The sequence below is a fragment of the Ornithorhynchus anatinus genome, chromosome 1 (assembly GCF_004115215.2).
Source record: "Ornithorhynchus anatinus isolate Pmale09 chromosome 1, mOrnAna1.pri.v4, whole genome shotgun sequence".
Lineage (NCBI taxonomy): Eukaryota > Metazoa > Chordata > Mammalia > Monotremata > Ornithorhynchidae > Ornithorhynchus > Ornithorhynchus anatinus.
In genome coordinates, this window is record NC_041728.1 from 27346950 (window position 1) to 27365446 (window position 18497).

Sequence of the window (18497 nt, forward strand, 5' to 3'; positions counted from 1 at the left end):
CTCCAGCCTCCCGCCGGCTTTCTAGGAAAAATCCTTCTGGTAGAAAATGAGTCAAAATATCTTTGGACCAACTATGCGGTTCACGGCAAACCTGGCCCGCCCACAGCGAGAGTCTGGCCCACGTTTACCCTCCTGTGGGAAAATGATCGAATACATTTGGACAAAACTGTTTAGTAACCATGGTGAGTGGTAGGGAAAGATGTTCCGAAGAGGGCAGTGAGGGAGCTGGGTGGAGAGCACTGGGGGAGCTCGGGGGAGAGCACTGGGGGGGAGCTGCGGGGAGGGCACTGGGAAGCAGCGTGGGCTAGTGGATAGAGCACAGGTCTGGGAGCCAGAAGGACGTGGGTTCTGATCCCAGCTCCACCACTTGTTGTTTGTGTGACCTCGGGCAAGTTACTTCACTTCTCTAGGCTTCAGGTACCTCATCTGTAAAATGGGTCTTAAGACTGTGAACCCTATGACAGGGACTGGGTCCGATCTGATTAGCTTGTATCTACTTCAGCGATTAGTATAGTGCCTATTCCATAGTAAGTGCCTACTACTCCTCGGACTAATAATAATAATGAAGGGACTGTAGGCTTTAGGCCCCGGCAGCAGAGTTCTGACAGAATCACGCAGCGATACCTGACGCTCTCAACCTCCGAGGCTCCAACCAACTAGATTTTCTCACCCTCCGGTTGGGGCAGAATTAAGACTTCACTGAGCCTGGGGCAGAGCCCCAACAGCACCAACCCCCCCAGGACAGACCTTGACTCTCAAATGAGCAGATTCTCCCCGGGGCCCTCGCGTCCAGAACACCCCACAAACGAATTCGCGGCCGAGCACAGCCAAACCTTTCCCGGGAATCGGAACAGACCCGCCCAATTCGCTACTGTGCTGAAAGGATTTTAAAGAGCGGGAGAAAACCCAGGTTGGAAATTTCATTTTACAAATTTATTTCATTCGCCATAAAAAAAAACCAATATGAACAGTTCTTTGCATCGCCAAGAAACAGCCGTAGGTGAGGTGAAACTGCTGAACCCTCAAATTTTATAATCCCAAATATACTCCCTGTGGGCGGGGAACATGCCTACCAATTCTGTCGTACTGTTTTCTCCCAAGCGCTTAGTACAGTGTCCTGCACGCAGAAAGCGCTCAATAAATACCGCTGAGGATGATGACGATGAGGAAGGTGAAATAAAATAGGTCGTCTTATCAAAATAGAATCTCTTTCTCGGCCTCTTTCAAAATATATATATGTCTCTATACAAATATATATATTTATATATATATTATGCATTTTCCAGGCACGTTCTGGACAACATTCCAAAGGCAGTAGAGAGCGCGGAGTTAACCGAGCCGACAGTTCCGAATGTTCGATCGGGCTCGTTACCTCCTCCCGGGGGCAGGTCTTCACATGGGGATTTCGGAGCTCTCCGAGGAGTCGTCCGCACAGAGCAGCCCGTCGGGCGGGGCGTCCTCCGGTGACGGGGATCCCCCCCGGGACCACGCGGCCCCGTTCCTGACCGCCGCCTCCTCCGACGAACCCGGGTTCCCCCCGGCCGGGGCGGGCGGCTCGGGGATGTCTTCCTCTTCGGCCGTCCCATTCAGGATGTACCTCTCTTCGGGAAGGAGAGACGCCTGGTGCACGTCGGCCTTGACCACGCTGCCGACGGGGGCGGAGGAGCAGGAGGCGATGATGTAACTGGAGTCCAGGTTCATGTCCAAGTCGGACAGGTCGGGGTCCTCCGCCGACTCCGTCCAGTCATCCTGCCAGAAGGTGTTGATGTAAAGCGTGTCGGCTTTTCCCGGGGCCTCGGGCAGACTCTCCAGGAGCTTCTCCAGCTGGACCTTTAACATCGTGAAGGTGGGGCGGTCCAGGGGGTTGGCCACCCAACAGGAGGACATGATTGCGTACCTGGAATGGGGGGGAAAGCGGGTGTCATCTCCAATCTGACCATTCCCCACCCCAGCCTTCCCTCCTGGGGAGAGATGCTTCGGTTTGGTGACCGGCTCGGGGGAGGAGAAAGGGCGAGAGACGACTGAGGTGGGAAACTGCCAGGTTGGGGAAATGAAGGATTTTTTTTCCACCCACCCCTCGATCTGGTCAGCCTAGGAATCGACTGGCTAGGAACCATCATTCCTGCCGCAACAAAATCTTCTAGGAACCATCATTCATGTTGCAACTAATTGCTCTAAGAGTCATTCCTGCTGCAACTAAACCTCTAGGAATTGTTATTCCTGCTGCAACTAAACCCCTAGGAATCATCATTCCTGCTGCAACAAAACCCTCTAGGAATCATCAATCTGCCGCAACGAAATCCTCAAGTCCTGGACAGTCAGCCCCTCCATGTTAGTAAAAACTCACATCAACCTCACATCACCACTGGCTTCTTCCCCGCTGCCTTCAAACATGCCCATGTCTCCCCGATCCTAAAAAAACAACACCCTCTCTTGACCACACAGTTCCCTCCAATTATAGCCCCCCTCCCTCCTACCATTCCTCTCTTAACTCGTCGAGTGAGTCGTCTATACCTGATGCCTCAAATTCCTCTCCTTCAATTCTCTCCTGGACTCCCTCCTATCTGGCTTCTGTTCCCTTCCCGCCACAGTCACCGCCCTCTCAAGGTCACCGATGATCTCCGTCTTGCCAAATCCAACGGACGCTACTCCATCCTAATCCTCCTCGACCTCTCAGCTGCCTTTGACATGGTGGACCACCCCCTTCTCCTGAAAACGTTACCCAGCCTTGGCTTCACTGACTCTGTCCTCTCCTGGTTCTCCTCTTATCTCTCTGGCCGTTGATTCTCAGTCTCTTTCATGGGCTCCTTCTCTGCCTCCCACCCTCTAAATGTGGGGGTCCCTCAAGGTTCAGTTCTGGGTCCCCTTCTATTCTCCATCTGCACTCACTCCCTTGGAGAACTCATTCGCTCCCATGGCTTCAGCTACCATGTCTATGCAGATGACACCCAAATCTACATCTCCTCCCCTGAACTCTCTCCCTCTCTCCAGGCTCGCATCTCCTCCTGCCTTCAAGACATCTCTACTTGGATGTCCTCCTGTCACCTCAAACTTAACATGTCCGAAACAGAGCTCCTTATCTTCCCACCCAAACCCTGTCCTCTCCCTGACTTTCCCATCACTGTAGACGACACCACCATCCTTCCTGCCTCAAAAGTCCGTAATCTTGGTGTCATCCTTGACTCCTCTCTCTCATTCATCCCACATATTCAATCCATAACCAAAACCCACCTTCACAACATCCCCCCTTTCCTCTCCATCCAAACTGCTACTACATTAATCCAATCACTCATTCCACCCCACCTAGATTACTGCATCAGCCTCCTTGCTGACCTCCCAATCTCCCGTCTCTGCCCATTCCAGTCCATACTTCACTCCTCTGCCCAGATCCTCTTTCTACAAACACGGTCAGGACACGTCATGTCCCTCCTCAAAAATCTCCAGTGGCTGCCCATCCTCCTCTGTATCAAACAAAAACTTCTCACCATTGGTTTTAAAGCCGTCCATCACCTCGCCTCCTCCTACCTCACGGTGCTTCCCTCCTTCTTCAACCCAGCCCACATACTTTGCTCCTCTAGTGTTAACCTTCTCACAGTGCCTCAATCTTGCCTGTCTCACTGCCAACCCCTGGCCCATGTCCTGCCCCTGGTCTGGAATGCCTTTCCTCCTCAAATCCCACAGACAATTATTCTCCCCACCTTCAAAACCCTTTTAAGGGAGCATCTCCTCCGAGAGGTCTTCCCAGAGTAAGCCCAATCTTTCCTCATCTCCCACTTCCTCCTCTCCCACCCTGACTGGTTCCCTTTGCTCATGTACATATCTGTAATTTTATTTATTTGTATTGTATTGATGTCTGTGAACTCATTGAGGGCAGGGAATGTCACTGTTTATTGTTGTATTGTACTTTCCCAAGAGCTTAGCACAGTGCTCTGCACACAGTAAGTGCTTAATAAATACAACTGCATGAATGGCCTCAAGCGTCATGTCGATGAAAGGGGTTTTGGTTAGAAAACAACTGTAACGGCGCATGGAGATAGTTTGAGATTGCTCAACCTCGATCTCCCTGGGTGGAAGTCACCAAGTTTTGTGGAAAACCGGAAATCTGCCAGTCAAGATGGCCTCTGTATTCCTTTGACCCTTTGAGGGGAGTTTGCTTGCATCTCACGTTTGAACCCCACAGAAACACATGACCACATCGTGGGGTGTGTTTCCCCAAAGACTTACATGTGATTAGTTAGGTTCCAATCCAGAAACTTTTCTGACAGCGCGCTCTCCCTAAAACCCAAATTTTTCTCCAGTTTCCAAACGGGGAAATCCGCAGGGATGTGACTTGGGCAGCAGCACTAAGCAGATCTCAAGCACAAGTGCTGCCTAGCTCCCGCTAAAGGGACCCACGTGGGCCTTATGGGGGTAGTTTCCAGTTTGGCCTGTTGCCTGGCTTTGTTTCGGGCTGTGGAGTCAGGTATGTTCATTGTGCCCAACAATAGGATAAATATATCCCGATGCCAGCTCGGGCACAATAGCTGGGCAGGGCCCACACAGTGTGTGGAGCAGGGTGGAGGAGGACAGTGCAGAGAGCAGGCCGGGTACAACAGAGTCAGAGAGGAGGAGGCATGGAGCAGTGCTTTTTTAGCTGAAGGGAACCAAGAGCCAGTGTAACTTGAGCCTTGTTTTTTTGTCTGTCTGACCACAATCTGATAAGGACTGGGAGTCAGTCTGGAGCTTGGAAGGGAGCAGGGCCGGGAAGGGAGCCAGGAATCTGCCCAGAGCTGAGGAGAAGCAGGGCCAGGAGTCCCCCCCGGAGCTGAGGAGCACAGCACCGTCATTTTATTTATTTCTATTAATGTCTGTCTCCCCCTCTAGACTGTGAGCTCACTGTGGGCAGGGAATGTGTCTATTCTATTGCACGCTCCCAAGGGCTTAGTAGAGTGCTCTGCACACAGTAAACGCTAAATAAATAAGATTGACTGACTGACTGAGTCTGCTCAGAGCTGAGGAGGGAGTCCTCAGCATGGATTTGAGAAGCAGTGTGGCTTTATGGAAAGAGCTCCAGCTTGGGAGTCAGGGGTTGTGGGTTCTAATCCCGACTCCCCCACCTGTCAGCTGTGTGACTTTGGCAAGTCACTTCACTTCTCTGGGCCTTCATCTGTAAAATGGAGAGTAAGACTGTGAACTCCACATGGGACAACCTGATTATCTTGTGTCTACCCTAGCGCTTAGAACGGTGCTGGACACATAATAAGTGCTTAACAAATACCAATATTATTATTATTATTTTTAAGTCAAGAGTCTTCCTGGAGCTGAGGATAAGCAGAGGCAGGAGTCTACCCGGAGCTTGGGGATCGAGTGACTGAATGCGGATTTCCTGTCATCTCTTTAACCGTAGAGTCATCTCCGAATAGCGACACTATGAACACATCTCCCCGCCTCTTTCTGCAATCATTCTGGTAGCGTTTCCATCGAGTTTTCTTGGTAAAAATCCAGAACCGTTTCACCATGGCCTTTTTCCGCTCAGTAAACTTGAGTCTCCTCTCTCGACTCTCTCCTGTACTGCTGCTGCCTGGTACAGGGGACTTCTGACTTGTAGCAGATGGCTTGCCACTTGCTAGCCACTGTCCAAATTAGGAATGGAATGGACAGGCCTCTGCTTGACTCGCCCTTCCATAGTCGAGACTGGTAGGGGACTGGAAATGCTCCAGGTGTGACCCTGAGAGGGGTGAGTGTGGATAAAACCAACTCAAATACCTACCTATCCTCCAGGAGGTAGATTATACCACTACCTTCTTAATTAATGATAGTAGGTCTCTGTTACCTTTTTGGCAGCAGATGGGAGCAATTTCCCTTCCTTCTTTTCAAGGATAGTATAAAGTCGGACAAAGGCCGGACAGGGACTGTGTCCTACTTGATTATATTGTATCTACTCCAATGCTCAGTACAGTGCTTGGCTCATAGTAAGCGCTTAACGAACACCACAGTTATTATCGTTGTTAGATTGTGAACCCGGGTCTAATTAATAATGTCAGTATTTGTTAAGCGCTTACTATGTGCAGAGCACTGTTCTAAGCGCTGGGGGAGATACAGGGTCATCAGGTTGTCCCATGTGAGGCTCACAGTTAATCCCCATTTTACAGATGGGGTAACTGAGGCACAGAGAAGTTAAGTGACTCGCCCACAGTCACACAGCTGACAAGCGGCAGAGCCGGGAGTCGAACTCATGACTTCTGACTCCGAAGCCCAGGCTCTTCCCAGCTTCCTATGCTGCTTCCCAATTCCCACCTGGGTATTCTCTTCCAATGCTTAGTACAGTGCTCTACACCCAGTAAGCACTTACTAAATACTATGACTATACTTAACTGATCTTTTGTAGCACATTGAGCTCCTTGAAGAGATGTACTGAGAAACCCAGTGCTCTTTCTTACGATTCTCATTTCCTGGTGGTCAAAAAATACCACACTTACCGTTTCAGCTGCACACCTCTGAAGCAATTACTTGTTGATGATGGTATTTGTTAAGTGCTTACTAAGTGTCAGGGATACATACAAATCAGGTTGGATCAGTCCCTGTCCCACATGAGGCTTACGGTTTTAATTCCCATTGTACAGATGAGGGAACTGAGGCGCAGAGAAGTGAAGTGACTTGCCCAAGGTCACCCAGCAGACAAGTGGCAGTGCCAGGATTAAAATCCAGGTCCTTCTGACTCCCAGGCCTGGACTTTCCCACGATGCTTCTCAAAAACTTCCCACTCGGGTTTCTCTTTTGGGCCAAATGACATCATCTATAATAGAGGATGTGCCTATTCTGCGTCCAGTAATCAATGGCACTTATTGAGTGCTCACTGTGAGCAGAGCACTGTACTAAGCGCAGGGGAGAGTTCACTAGAACAACGGAACAGACACATTCCCTGCCCACAACGAGTTTACAGTCTAGAAGGGGAGGCGGACATTAATAAAAGTAAATTACAGCTATGTCCAGTACACAGCAGATGCCCAATAAGTGCTACAGGGGCAGCACCCACCCCAAAGCCAGAGAGCAGACCGCATTGGTGCCCCGACGTCCCCCGTCCCTCCCGGGGGCCGCGAGCCTGGGCAGCGGGAGGGCGAAGGGGCCGCTCACATGTCATCGAGGCAGTCATCCGGCTGTTTGAGTCGGTGGCCGTGAAGCAGGTAGTCGTAGATTTCGTGATTCTGCACTCCAGGGTAGGGCGTCATCCCTCGAGTCGCGATCTCCCACATGGTCACTCCAAACGCCCACTATGAGCGAGGGGAGGCAGCACGTCAGGAAAGACCTTCCCACTAAGATTGAATGGATCTGTTCATCGCCAAAGGTCAGTTCCTCAGAGTTCATCGCGCAACTCGCACAATGCCGGGGATTATGCCCGGGGTGTTTTGTTCCTCAAAATGTGTGCTCTGAGCTCAGCAGAAAGACAAGTAGGCCCCTCAGTCGCGATCGGTTTATTCCTCTCCATGCCTCCTCCCCAACACTATTGTTCCCTGGTGGAAAGAGCTTGGGCCTGGGTGTCAGAGGACCTGGGTTCTAATCCCGGCTCTGCCACGCGCCTGCCGCGTGACTTGGACCAGTCACTTCATTTCTCCTGGCCTCCGTTTCCTCGTCTGGAAAGTGGGAATTCAAACCCGGTCTCCCTCCTACTTAGACAGTAAGCCCTACACGGGGAAAGGGACTGTATAGATTATCTTGTGTCTATCCCAGTGCTAAGTACAGGATTTGTTCTATAGTAAGGACTTAAATACCATAAAAATTATTATTTTCCTTTCATGAGCTTTTTCCTTAACAGAAAAATTATCTTATTCATCAGGATGAGCTTTATAGTCCCAGAATACTTTTTCCAATCTCAGGGTATGCATATCTCTTCAGCATATCTATCTCCGCGGGGATTGTGGTGACAGGTTTTTTGTGTGTTTGTTTTTCCAATGGTATTTATTAAGCGCTTACTATGTGCCAAGCACTGTTCTGAGCGCTGGGGTAGATACAAGATAATTGGGTTGGACACAGTCCCTGTCCCATATAGAGCTCACAGTCTTAATCCCCATTTTCCAGGTGAGGGAACTGAGGGCCAGAGTAATGACTTGTCTAAGGTCACACAGCAAACAAGTGGCAGAGCTGGGATTAGAACCCAGGTCCTTCTAACCCAACTCTGGGCTCTATCCACTAGGCCACGCTGCTTCTCAATTAGCTCAAACACTCCCTATCCTAAATATAGGCATTTGAGCTATTCTCGGTGGGGGATTCTCGACGCGGCTCACGTACCACATCGCTTTTGCTGGTGTAGACGCGATCAGCAAGACTCTCTAGAGCAATCCATTTCACTGGCATCTTCGCAATGCGACCTTGCCGGTAGTAGTCTCCGCTATAGATCTTCTTAGAGAGTCCAAAGTCAGCCACGCAGACGGTCAGGTCATCCCGGAGCCTATAAAGTTCCAAGACCGAGGAGTTGATTATTGAAGTCGCTAAAGGCTTAAGGCATTCCACATCAAGAAGCAGTGTGGCCTTGTGGAAAAAGCGCACGCCTGAGAATCAGCTCTTGGGGCAGGGAATGTGTCTACCAACTCTGTTATGTTGTACTCCTGTCTTGTCTTATGCCGTCGAGTTGTCTCTGACCCAAAGCGACGCCACGGACACGTCTCTCCCAGAACGCCCCACCTCCATCTGCAATGGTTCTGGTAGTGGATCCACAGAGTTTTCTCGGTCAAAATCTGGAAGCGGTTTACTGTCGCCTCCTTCCCCTCAGTCAACTCGAGTCTCCCCACTCTACTCTCTCCCGTGCCGCTGCTGCCCAGCACGGGTGATTTTTGACTCGTAGCAGATTGCCTTCCACTCGCTAGCCAATGGCCAAGCTAGGAATGGAATGGACAGGCTTCTTCTTGACTCTCCCTCCCGTAGTTGAGACTGGTAGAGGACTGGGAACTCTCCTGGTGCGACCCTGAGAGGGGGATGTTGTACCCTACCAAGCATTTAGTGCATTGTTTTGCATTTGGTAAGTGCTCAATGAATGGTTTAATTGAACTGGGCTCTAATCCCGTTTCCTCCACTTGTCTGCTGTGTGACCTTGGGCAAGTCGCTTCGCTTCTCTGGCCCTCAGTTTCCTCATCTGCAAAATGGTGAATAAGACTGTGAGCCCCGTGTGGGACAGGGACCGTTAAGCGCACCATGTGCCAGGCACTGTTCTAAGCCCTGGGGTAGGTATGAATCAATCAGGTGGGACAGAGTCTCACATGGGGCTCACAGTCTACGTAGGAGAGTTGGGATTTAATCCCCGTTTTGAAGATGAGGCCCAAAGTAGTGAAGTGACTTGCCCGAGGTCACACAGGACAAGGCAGCTGGAGCATTTTCCTCCTCTAACACCAACCTACTTACTGTGCCTCGATCTCATCTCTCTCACCGCTGACCCCTTGATCACACCCTTCATGTTGCCTGGGACTCCCTCCCCCTTCAGACAGGCATCAATATAGAAAAAATAGAATTATAGATATAAACATATATACATTAGTGCTGTGAGGTGGGGAGGGGGAAGAGGAAAGGAAGCAGGTCAGGGTGATGCGGAAGGGAGTGGGAGATGAGGAAAAGTGGGGCTTCCTCTGGGTAGGCTTCTTGGAGGAGGTACGCCATCAGTAGGGCTTTGAAGCGGGAAGAGTAATTGGTGGTGCTTTGCACACAGTAAGCGCTCAGTAAGTACGTTTGAATGAATGAATGAATTGAATGAATGAATGGTATGGATTGTGTGTATCAACTATACTGTACTTGTCTGCCTGACTACTTGTCTTGTTTTTGTCGTCTGTCTCCCCAGTTTAGACTGTGAGCCCGTTGTTAAGCAGGGATTGTCTCTATCTGTTGCCAAATTGTACATTCCAAGCGCTTAGTACAGTGCTCTGCACATAGTAAGCACTCAGTACATACTATTGAATGAATGAATGAATGAATACTCTTCCAGTCGCACAAATAAGTGCTCAATAAATACCGCTGATGGGGCTCACAGTCTACAGGAAAGGGTAAACAGGTACTGGCTTAGTGCTAAGAGTACGGGCTTAGAAGTCAGAAAACATGGGTTCTAATCCCAGCTCTGCCACTTGTCTGCTGTGACCTTGGGCAAGTCACTTAACTTCTCTGGGCCTCAGTTGCCTCATCTGTAAAATGGGGATTAAAAGTGTGAGCCTCACACGGTACAACCTAATTCCCTATATCTATTCCAGCACTTAGAATAGTGCTTGGTACATAATAAGTGCTTAACAAATACCATAATTATTATTATAATTATAATTATCCATTTTACAGTTAGGGAAACTGAGGCTCAAAGAAGCTCTGAGACTAGCCGAAGGTCTCAGAGCAGACAAGGAGTGGAACTAGGATTAGAACCCAGGTCTTCTGGCTCCCGTGCTCATTCTACTAGACTTCCCTGCTTCTCTCTGGAACACAGCCGAGGGTCCGGGATGAGTCTGATGTCCCGGGAAGTAAAGTGAAGCCAGAACACTCACATGCAGTTGCGAGCCGCTAAATCTCGGTGAAGAAAATTCCTGCTGCTCAGATACTCCATCCCCAGTGCAATATCCACCATGAACTTCAACAGGGTCTGCACAGGCGTGTGCTGGTTGGGATAGAAAGGAAGAAGGGAATGAGAAGCTGCTCCCAACAGCAAATTCCAATGACCCTTTCCCGCTGATGCCGGGGTAGGGGCGTAATCTCCTGGAAGGCGGGCGTTGTGTCTACATTGTGTTATATTGTGTTATGTTGTACTCTCCCAAGCTGCTTAGTACAGTGCTCTACACACAGTAAGTCCTCAATAAATTCATTCATTCAATCGTATTTATTGAGTCCTTTATAAACTGTTCTAAGCTCTTGGAAGAGTACAACATAACGGTAAACGGACATATTCCCTGCCCACAACGAGCTCACGGTCTAGAGGGGGAGACAGACATTAATATAAACAAATAACTTACAGATACGGACATAAGGGCTGGGAGGGGGGAAAGAAAGAAGGGAGCAAGTCGGAGCGACACAGAAGAGAGAGGGAGAAGTGGAAAAGAGAACTTAGGAAAGTCCTCTTGGAGGAGATGTACCTTCAGTAAGGTTTTGAAGGAGGGGAGAGTAATTGTTTGTCTGATTTGAGGACGGAGGGCGTTCCAGGCTAGATGCAGGACGTGGGCGAGAGGTCGGCAGAGAGCTAGATGAGATCGAAGAACAGTGAGAAGATTAGCGTTAGAGGAGTGAAGTGTGCAGGCTGCGTTCTAGTAGGAGAGTAGCGAGGTGAGGTAGGAGAGGGCAAGGTGACTGAGTGCTTCAAAGCCAATAATGAGGAGCTTCTACTTGATGTGGAGGTGGATGGGAAACCACTGGAGTTCCTTGAGGAGTGGGGAAACATGGCCTGAATGGTTTTGTAGAAAAATGATCCGTGCAACAGAGTGAAGTATGGATTGGAGTGGGGAGAGACAGGAGGCAGGGAGGTCAGCAAGGAGGCTGATACAGTAATCAAACAAATAGCTCTGACCGATCGACTGAGAGGCAATCCCGTGGCTCAAATAGGCTGAGAACTGCTGACGTGTCACCAGGGGCTAGGGGCGGACACGCATAAATACAAACACACACAAACTGCTCTTTTTACCCCAACCCTACGGAATTTAACTGAGGAAAAGACTCAGTCAGGTTTTTCTCTTCCTAAAACAGGGTCTACCCTGAGGCAGAAACTGTAAAACTGAGTGGTCAGGAGTTATACTGGTCAGAAGCTACTGGAGGTTTTTCGCTATATAAGGCAAGAGGGAATTCGTTCTTTGTTGATGCAGCTGGAAGTCGTTTTTTCCTCTCGTTCTTTGAGTCAGCAGGCCTAAGCCATGCTACAGTTCTCTGTCTTCCATGTACATCTGGCTGTTGCAGATTCATGACTTGAGAAATAGCATGGCCTAGTGAGAAGCAGTGTGGTCTAGTGGATAGAGCCGGGACCGGGGAGTCAGAAGGTCCTGGGTTCTCATCCTGGCTCTGCCTCGTGTCTGGTGTGTGACCTTGTGGAGGTCGCTTCTCTTCTCTGGGCCTCAGTTACCTCATCTGGAAAATGGGGATTAAGATCATGAGCCCCGTGTAGGATGGGGACTGTGTCCAACCCGATTTCCTTGTATCCACTCCAGTGCTTAAATAATGCCTGGCACATAGTAAGTGCTTAAAAAAAATACCACAAATATTATTATTATTGTTGGCATGCAGTGAAGAGGCTGCATTTTCTCCCTTAGACTGGAATAGTAGTAATTGTATTTCATTCAGCGCTTTCTATGCGCAGAGTACTGCACTAAGCACTGGGGAAGGATACACAGCAATAATGATGGTATAGATTAAGCGCTTTCTATGTGTTGAGCACTGTAATAAGCACTGGAATCGATATAAGGTAATCAGGTCAGACTCAGTCCCTGTCCCACAAGGGGCTTACAGTTTAAGTGTGAGGAAGAACAGATACTGACTCCCCATTTTACATTTGAGGAAACTGAGGTCCTCAAAGCGACTTGCTAAGTCCCTCCACAGGAGGTTAGTAGCAGAGACGGGATTAAAACCCAGATCTTCTGATTCCCAGGCCCGTGCTCTTCCCCCTAGGCCATGGTGAGAATTAGACACTGTTCCTAGTTGTGAGCCCTATGTGGGACGGGGACCGTGTCCAACCCGATGAGCTCGTACCTACCCCAGCACTCAGTACGGTGCCTGGGACATAGTAAGCACTTAACAAATGCCATTAAAATAAAAAAGAACCGCCTTCAACCTTTACCCCGCATTGGGTGAAACATTTCCCAGTGCAGCTTAGAGTTCCACACATCGACCCCACCAGGAATGACTGGTTCTCATTCTTTCCTGTTTTACAACTGGAGGAATGGACTGAGGTACAGCTGGATGATTGTCAGGTGAGGGTCAAAGGTTACAGGCCTGTCTGCCCAAAGTCACGAAGGAGGGGGAACTGACTCCGTGTGGCTCTTGGAACCCCTCCGGCCTGTCCCCATGACGTGTAACACGCCCACAGCCCTACGTGTGAACTCTTCCCACAGTGGGGGAAGATGATAATGGTATTTGTTAAGCGCTTACTATGTGTCAAGTCTACTCAGCGCTGGGGTAGATGCAAGTTCACTGGCTTGGACACAGCCCCTGTCCCACATGGGGTTCACAATCTATGGCGAAGGGAGAACAGGGATTGAATTCTCATTGACAGATGAGGAAACCGAGGAACAGAGAATTAAGCGATTTGCCCAAGGTCACGCAGCAGGCCAGTGGCAGAGGCAGGATTAGAACCCAGCTCCTCTGACTCCTAGATCAGGATTCTTCATTCATTCATTCTTTCAATCGTATTTGAGTGCTTACTATGTGCAGAGCACTGTACTAAGCGCTTGAAATGTACAATTCGGCAACAGATAGAGCCAATTCCCATAGCCTATGCCGCTTCTCAATTCCACTGGCTCCCTCAGAAGCTATAGGATGTTTATGAAGAGGAGGTGTTGACGAAGAGGAGAGGAGTTGATGAAGAGGAGAGGAGAGTTTAGCTAATCCCCATTTAATGGGGGATTAATGGGGAGTTTAACTAACTCCCTTGCCCTTGGACACCCGCACTGAGTACGTCCTTTATGCATCGTTATACAGCAGAGGATCGGTCAGGAGCTTCCTGAGGTGTGAAAGCTGGCTTGGTCTGGCCCTGAGGCCAAACAGAATCAGAAATGGGTGGTGTGGCCTGCTCTTTTCCTGGCAAAGCGCCGACTTGGCACAGATGAGAAGACAGGTAACTGCAAATATTTTTCCAGGCCTTGGGCGGGCTGCCTGGCTTCCCGATGTTCCTGAACCCCCTAAGAGGCCCAGGCCCACGGAAAAGGCTCCCATAGATTTCTGAGCAGGATTCCCTTAACAAATGCCATTATTATTGTTATTATTATTATTCCCTGCCCTGCTCATCCCAGGTCTGACCAGAGCCGACTGTTTCCGATCGGGGCGTGGCTTAGCGGAAAGAGCCCGGGCTTGGGAGTCAGAGGTCGTGGGTTCTAATCCCGGCCCTGCCACTTGTCCACAGTGTGACTTTGGGCAATCACTTAACCATTTTGTGCTTCAGTTATCATCTGTAAAATGGGGATTAAGAGCCCCATGTGGGACAACCTAATTACCTTGTGTCTACCCCAGCGCTTAGAACAATGCTTGGCAACCAGTAAGCACTTAACAAATACCAGCATTATTATTATTAATCACCCCAAATGGCAGCTTTTTGGCCTGGTAGCTCTTTGAAGCCGATTCCACTCCCACTATCATTGTCCTTATTAATAATAATAGTAATAATAGTATTTATTAAGCACTATGTGTCAAGCACTGTTCTAAGCGCTGGCGTAGATACAAGGTAATCAGGTTGGACACAGTCCCTGTCCCAAATGGGGCTCACAGGCTTAATCCCCATTTTACTGATGAGGGAACTGAGGCAAAGAGAAGTGAGGTCACACAACAGACAAGTGGAAGAGCCAGAATTAGAACCCAGGTCCTTCTGACTCCCAGGTCTGCGCTCTTTCCACTAGGCCACGCTGCTTCCAAAGATACCTACTCTCTCTTCTGTTTAGAGAGTTGGCCCTGGGTGGACCAGGGACTGGGGCTGATCTGATTATCTGGCACCTACTCTAGCGGTTGGCAGAGTGCTTGGCACCAGTAGGCACTTGATAAACATCACAGTAAATAAAGTGAGAGAGGGAGTTAGCAGGACAAGGAAAGGAGAGTGTCCCCAACAATGGTCCTAGGGAGAAGGGGAGGGAAAAGAAGCAGTGTGGCCTAGCAGAGAGAACCCGGGCCTAGGAGTCAGAAGGGTCTGGATTCTCATCCCAGTTCTCCCAAGTGTCTGCTGGGTGACACTGGGCAAATCACTTCCCTTCCTTTTGACTCCATTCCCTCACCTGAAAAATGGGGATTGAGACTGTGAGCCCGATGCAGGACACACTGTGCCCAACCTGATTAGCTTGTATCTTCCCCGGAGCTCAGTACAGTGCCTGGCACGTAGTAAGCGTTTAGCAAATATCATTAAAAAAAAGGGGCTCATATTTGAGGTAGAGAAGGGAGCACTTCAAAAGTGGCAGGGCATAGATCTCACCTCTTTGATTTCCTCCTCAGGCGTTAGTGAGAGGGGAGGGAGATTCTGTGTTCCAAGACCGGGGTCTGTGAGGAAGGAACTAGATCTGGTTGGCCAGCAGAACTAATTCTGGCTAATTTCTGCTCCGCCACATGTCTGCTGTGTGACCTTGAGCAAGTCACTTCACTTGTCTGGGCCTCAGTTCCCTCATCTGTAAAATGGGGATTGAGACTGAGCCCCCCAGTGGGACAGGGACTGTGACCAGCCTGATTAACTTGTATCTTCCCCAGCACTTAGGACAGTGCTTGGCACATAGTAAGCACTTAACAAGTACCATTGCTATTATTATTAAGGAACCAAACAGAATAGAACTGGAAGGAGGAACAGAGTCCATTTCCTTTTTTATTTTGGCCCGCTCCCTGATCTTCATCACCACTCCCTGCCTTATTTCAGCTGGGCCCAGACAGATCACTTTCAGACCCTGGGCCTAATTACCGCCATCGGGGTCGCGGACCCCGCCTCCACGGACGGGTCCCTACCTGGGAGCTGGTCTTCAGCCTGGAGTAGAGAAGGTAAGTGTGTAAATCTCCATATTTCATGAAGGGTAGGATCACCATCGGCTTGGGCACCCGCTGAGAGCTCAATTCTATGCACACACCTGGGAAGAGAAACTAGTTTAGCCAAATGCAGGACGCATCATATCCCATCTACCGCGGAGAGACGACTCAATCGTGCGCTTCCGGACCAACTAAACCAATGCCTACTGGTGGCTGGATTCTCTTTAGCCTGAACACTCTTCGTCCACTCCTAGCCGGTCCGTGCCACTGTCTCGTTTCTGACCAACCGTGAGGAACAACAGGAATTACAGCGGGTTTACCACCAGGTGGGCAGGGTTTGTGTCTACCTACTCTACTGTATTCGCCTCTTTCAAGCGTTTGGGACAGTGTTCTGCACACAGTAAGCACTCAGTAAATATCATTGATTGACGTAGTTCCCAGTGAACTCTGGTTCTCTACAAATAACTGATGGATGAGTGTAAAAACCAGTACTAAGTATTATGAAATTGCTGTGGAGTGATAATAACATTGATCTCATTCGTTCGTTCAATCATTTAGCGAGCACTTACAGGATGCAGAGCACTGTACTAAGCACTAGGGAGAGTACAATACAACAATAAACAGACACATTCTCTGCCCACAATGAGCATCTCTTGACTTAAATAATTATGATCACCATTTTCCCCAGAATTAAATAATATTGGATATTCAAATGATTTTTGGGAAATAATTTCACATCGCCAGGTTCCCAACTACCTCATCAGATTCCCAAAGGCTTTCCCACTTAGCATTTCCCACAGCACGCTGGAGAACTAGGACAGCATGGATTATTTCCTTGTGATTACACACAAGACATGGACCATGTCTCAGTCTCCTGCTCCAAGCTTCTCCTGTTATGATTATCCTATCCTTGTGAAAAGTAATCAGTCGATCGTATTTATTGACCGCTTACTGTGTGCAGAGCACTGTACTAAGCGCTTGGGAGAGTACAACAGAGTTGGTGACACATTCTGTGCCCACAACAAGCTTAGAGAAGTTTTGTCTTAGCCTGTGGAACCGAAAACTGGAGACACTAGCGTGTTTAGCTAGGGGAGAATCGAGAAAAATTTGCCATTCATTAGGAAAAGTGGAAGTTAAATTGCAAAATGAATCCCCATTCCCTTTACGCCAGCGATCCTTGATAGCGCTCAGCATTTGAGACAGGAGTCACCAATCAATGAGGAGGCCTAAGCAGTGTGGCCTTGTAGATAGAGCCCAGGCACGGGAGTCAGAAGGACCTGGATTCTAATCCCGGCTCCACCATTCGGGTGATGTGTTATTCTGGGCACGTCACCTGACTTCTGCGGGCTTCAGTTCCCCCATCTTTAAAATGGGGATTAAGACCGAGGGCCCCATGTGGGAGAGGGACTGTGTCCAACCCAATCACCTCGTATCTACCTCAGCACTTAATACAGTGCCTGGCACATAGTAAGTGCTTAATATCACATTTCTTTTTTTAATCTCCATCTCCAACATGAGATTCATCATTTGCAGTCTGGCCTCCTCTCTCTAATTTAACGTCTGTCTCCCACTGTACACTGGAAGCTCCTTGTGAGCAAGGATGATGATGATGGTATTTCTCAAGCACTTACTATGGGCCAAGCACTGTTCTAAGTGCTGGGGTAGGTACAAGATTATCAGGTTGTCCCACGTGGGGCTCACAGTCTTAATCCCCATTAGACAGATGAGGGAACTGAGGCAGAGAGAAATTAAGTGCCTTGCCCAAAGTCACACAGCTGACAAGTGGTGAGGCCGGAATTAGAACCCACGATCTCTGACTTCCAAGCCCCGGCTCTTGCTACTAATAATAATGTTGGTATTTGTTAAGCGCTTACTATGTGCCGAGCACCGTTCTAAGCGCTGGGGTAGACACAAGGGAATCAGGTTGTCCCACGTGGGGCTCACAGTCTTAATCCCCATTTTACAGATGAGGTAACTGAGGCACCGAGAAGTTAAGTGACTTGCCCAAAGTCACACAGCTGACAAATGGCCGAGCCGGGATTTGAACCCATGACCCCTGACTCCAAAGCCCGTGCTCTTTCCACTGAGCAAGCTGCTTCTCTGACTAAGACGTGCTGTTTTGATGTGGATCACATCGACCATACTGTCCTTAGCCAAAAGTTTAATACAGTGTTCTGCACACAGTAAGCACTAAATAAAGAGCATCGATTGATTGACCGAAGAATGCCAAAGATGTGCCCGTCTCCGTGGACTATGCGGTCTTTTGCCTGTGACTTTAGCTTGGGGGATCAAACTCCATCTCTGGCAAAAGAGAATACAATGTTCCGAGATGGAGACTGACCTCCGAAGGCCTTAGAGAAAGAACTCTGCTTCCAACAGGCTGCATCCTTTCTATTCTCCGACTGCCCCCTGTTCAGGCCCGACTGTCCCTTCGGTCTCACCCGCCCGAAAACCGAGACTCCGCTCACCGTTGAAGAAGCAGAACAAGACACAGAACGAGACGCACAGATGCAGGAAGGGGAAATTGTCTGATGGCTGATGGCCAGAGGGCGTCTGAGCCGAGTCAAAGAACAGGTGGGAGAAGAGAGACGTGAGAGGAGGAGGAGAGGAGAGCAGGTTGCAGCAAAAGTCCCGACTCAGAGAGACAAAGTAGCCAGGCTGATGTAGAAATGTCTGATGCAGAAGTCAGGAAAGAAGCTGTTCAGGGCCTAGATGAGCAAGCGCATTGATTAAAACATCCGGACCCCGTGGACCCTCAGAGACCACCCGATCGCACGGCAGTAAAGCTGAGGCCTACCTAAACAGGAAGGGGGAATGGTCGAGGAAAGTCCTAAGAGGCTAAGAGGGAAATCCTGGTGAAAAATCTATTCTCC

General features: G+C 49.3%; 1 protein-coding gene across 1 annotated transcript in view; it reads right to left on the bottom strand.

Moving 5' to 3' along the window:
- Positions 1-914: 914 nt before the first annotated feature.
- MERTK (MER proto-oncogene, tyrosine kinase) overlaps positions 915-18497 on the bottom strand; it is a 91198-nt gene continuing 73615 nt past the window's right edge. Inside the window, exons 15-19 of the mRNA XM_029071151.2 lie at positions 15607-15725; positions 10488-10597; positions 8266-8425; positions 7114-7250; positions 915-1897 (exon numbers count right to left, since the gene is read on the bottom strand). Of these exons, the coding sequence (XP_028926984.1) occupies positions 1393-1897; positions 7114-7250; positions 8266-8425; positions 10488-10597; positions 15607-15725 (1031 nt within the window). The 3' untranslated portion in view covers positions 915-1392. The remainder of the gene's footprint in view (positions 1898-7113; positions 7251-8265; positions 8426-10487; positions 10598-15606; positions 15726-18497) is intronic.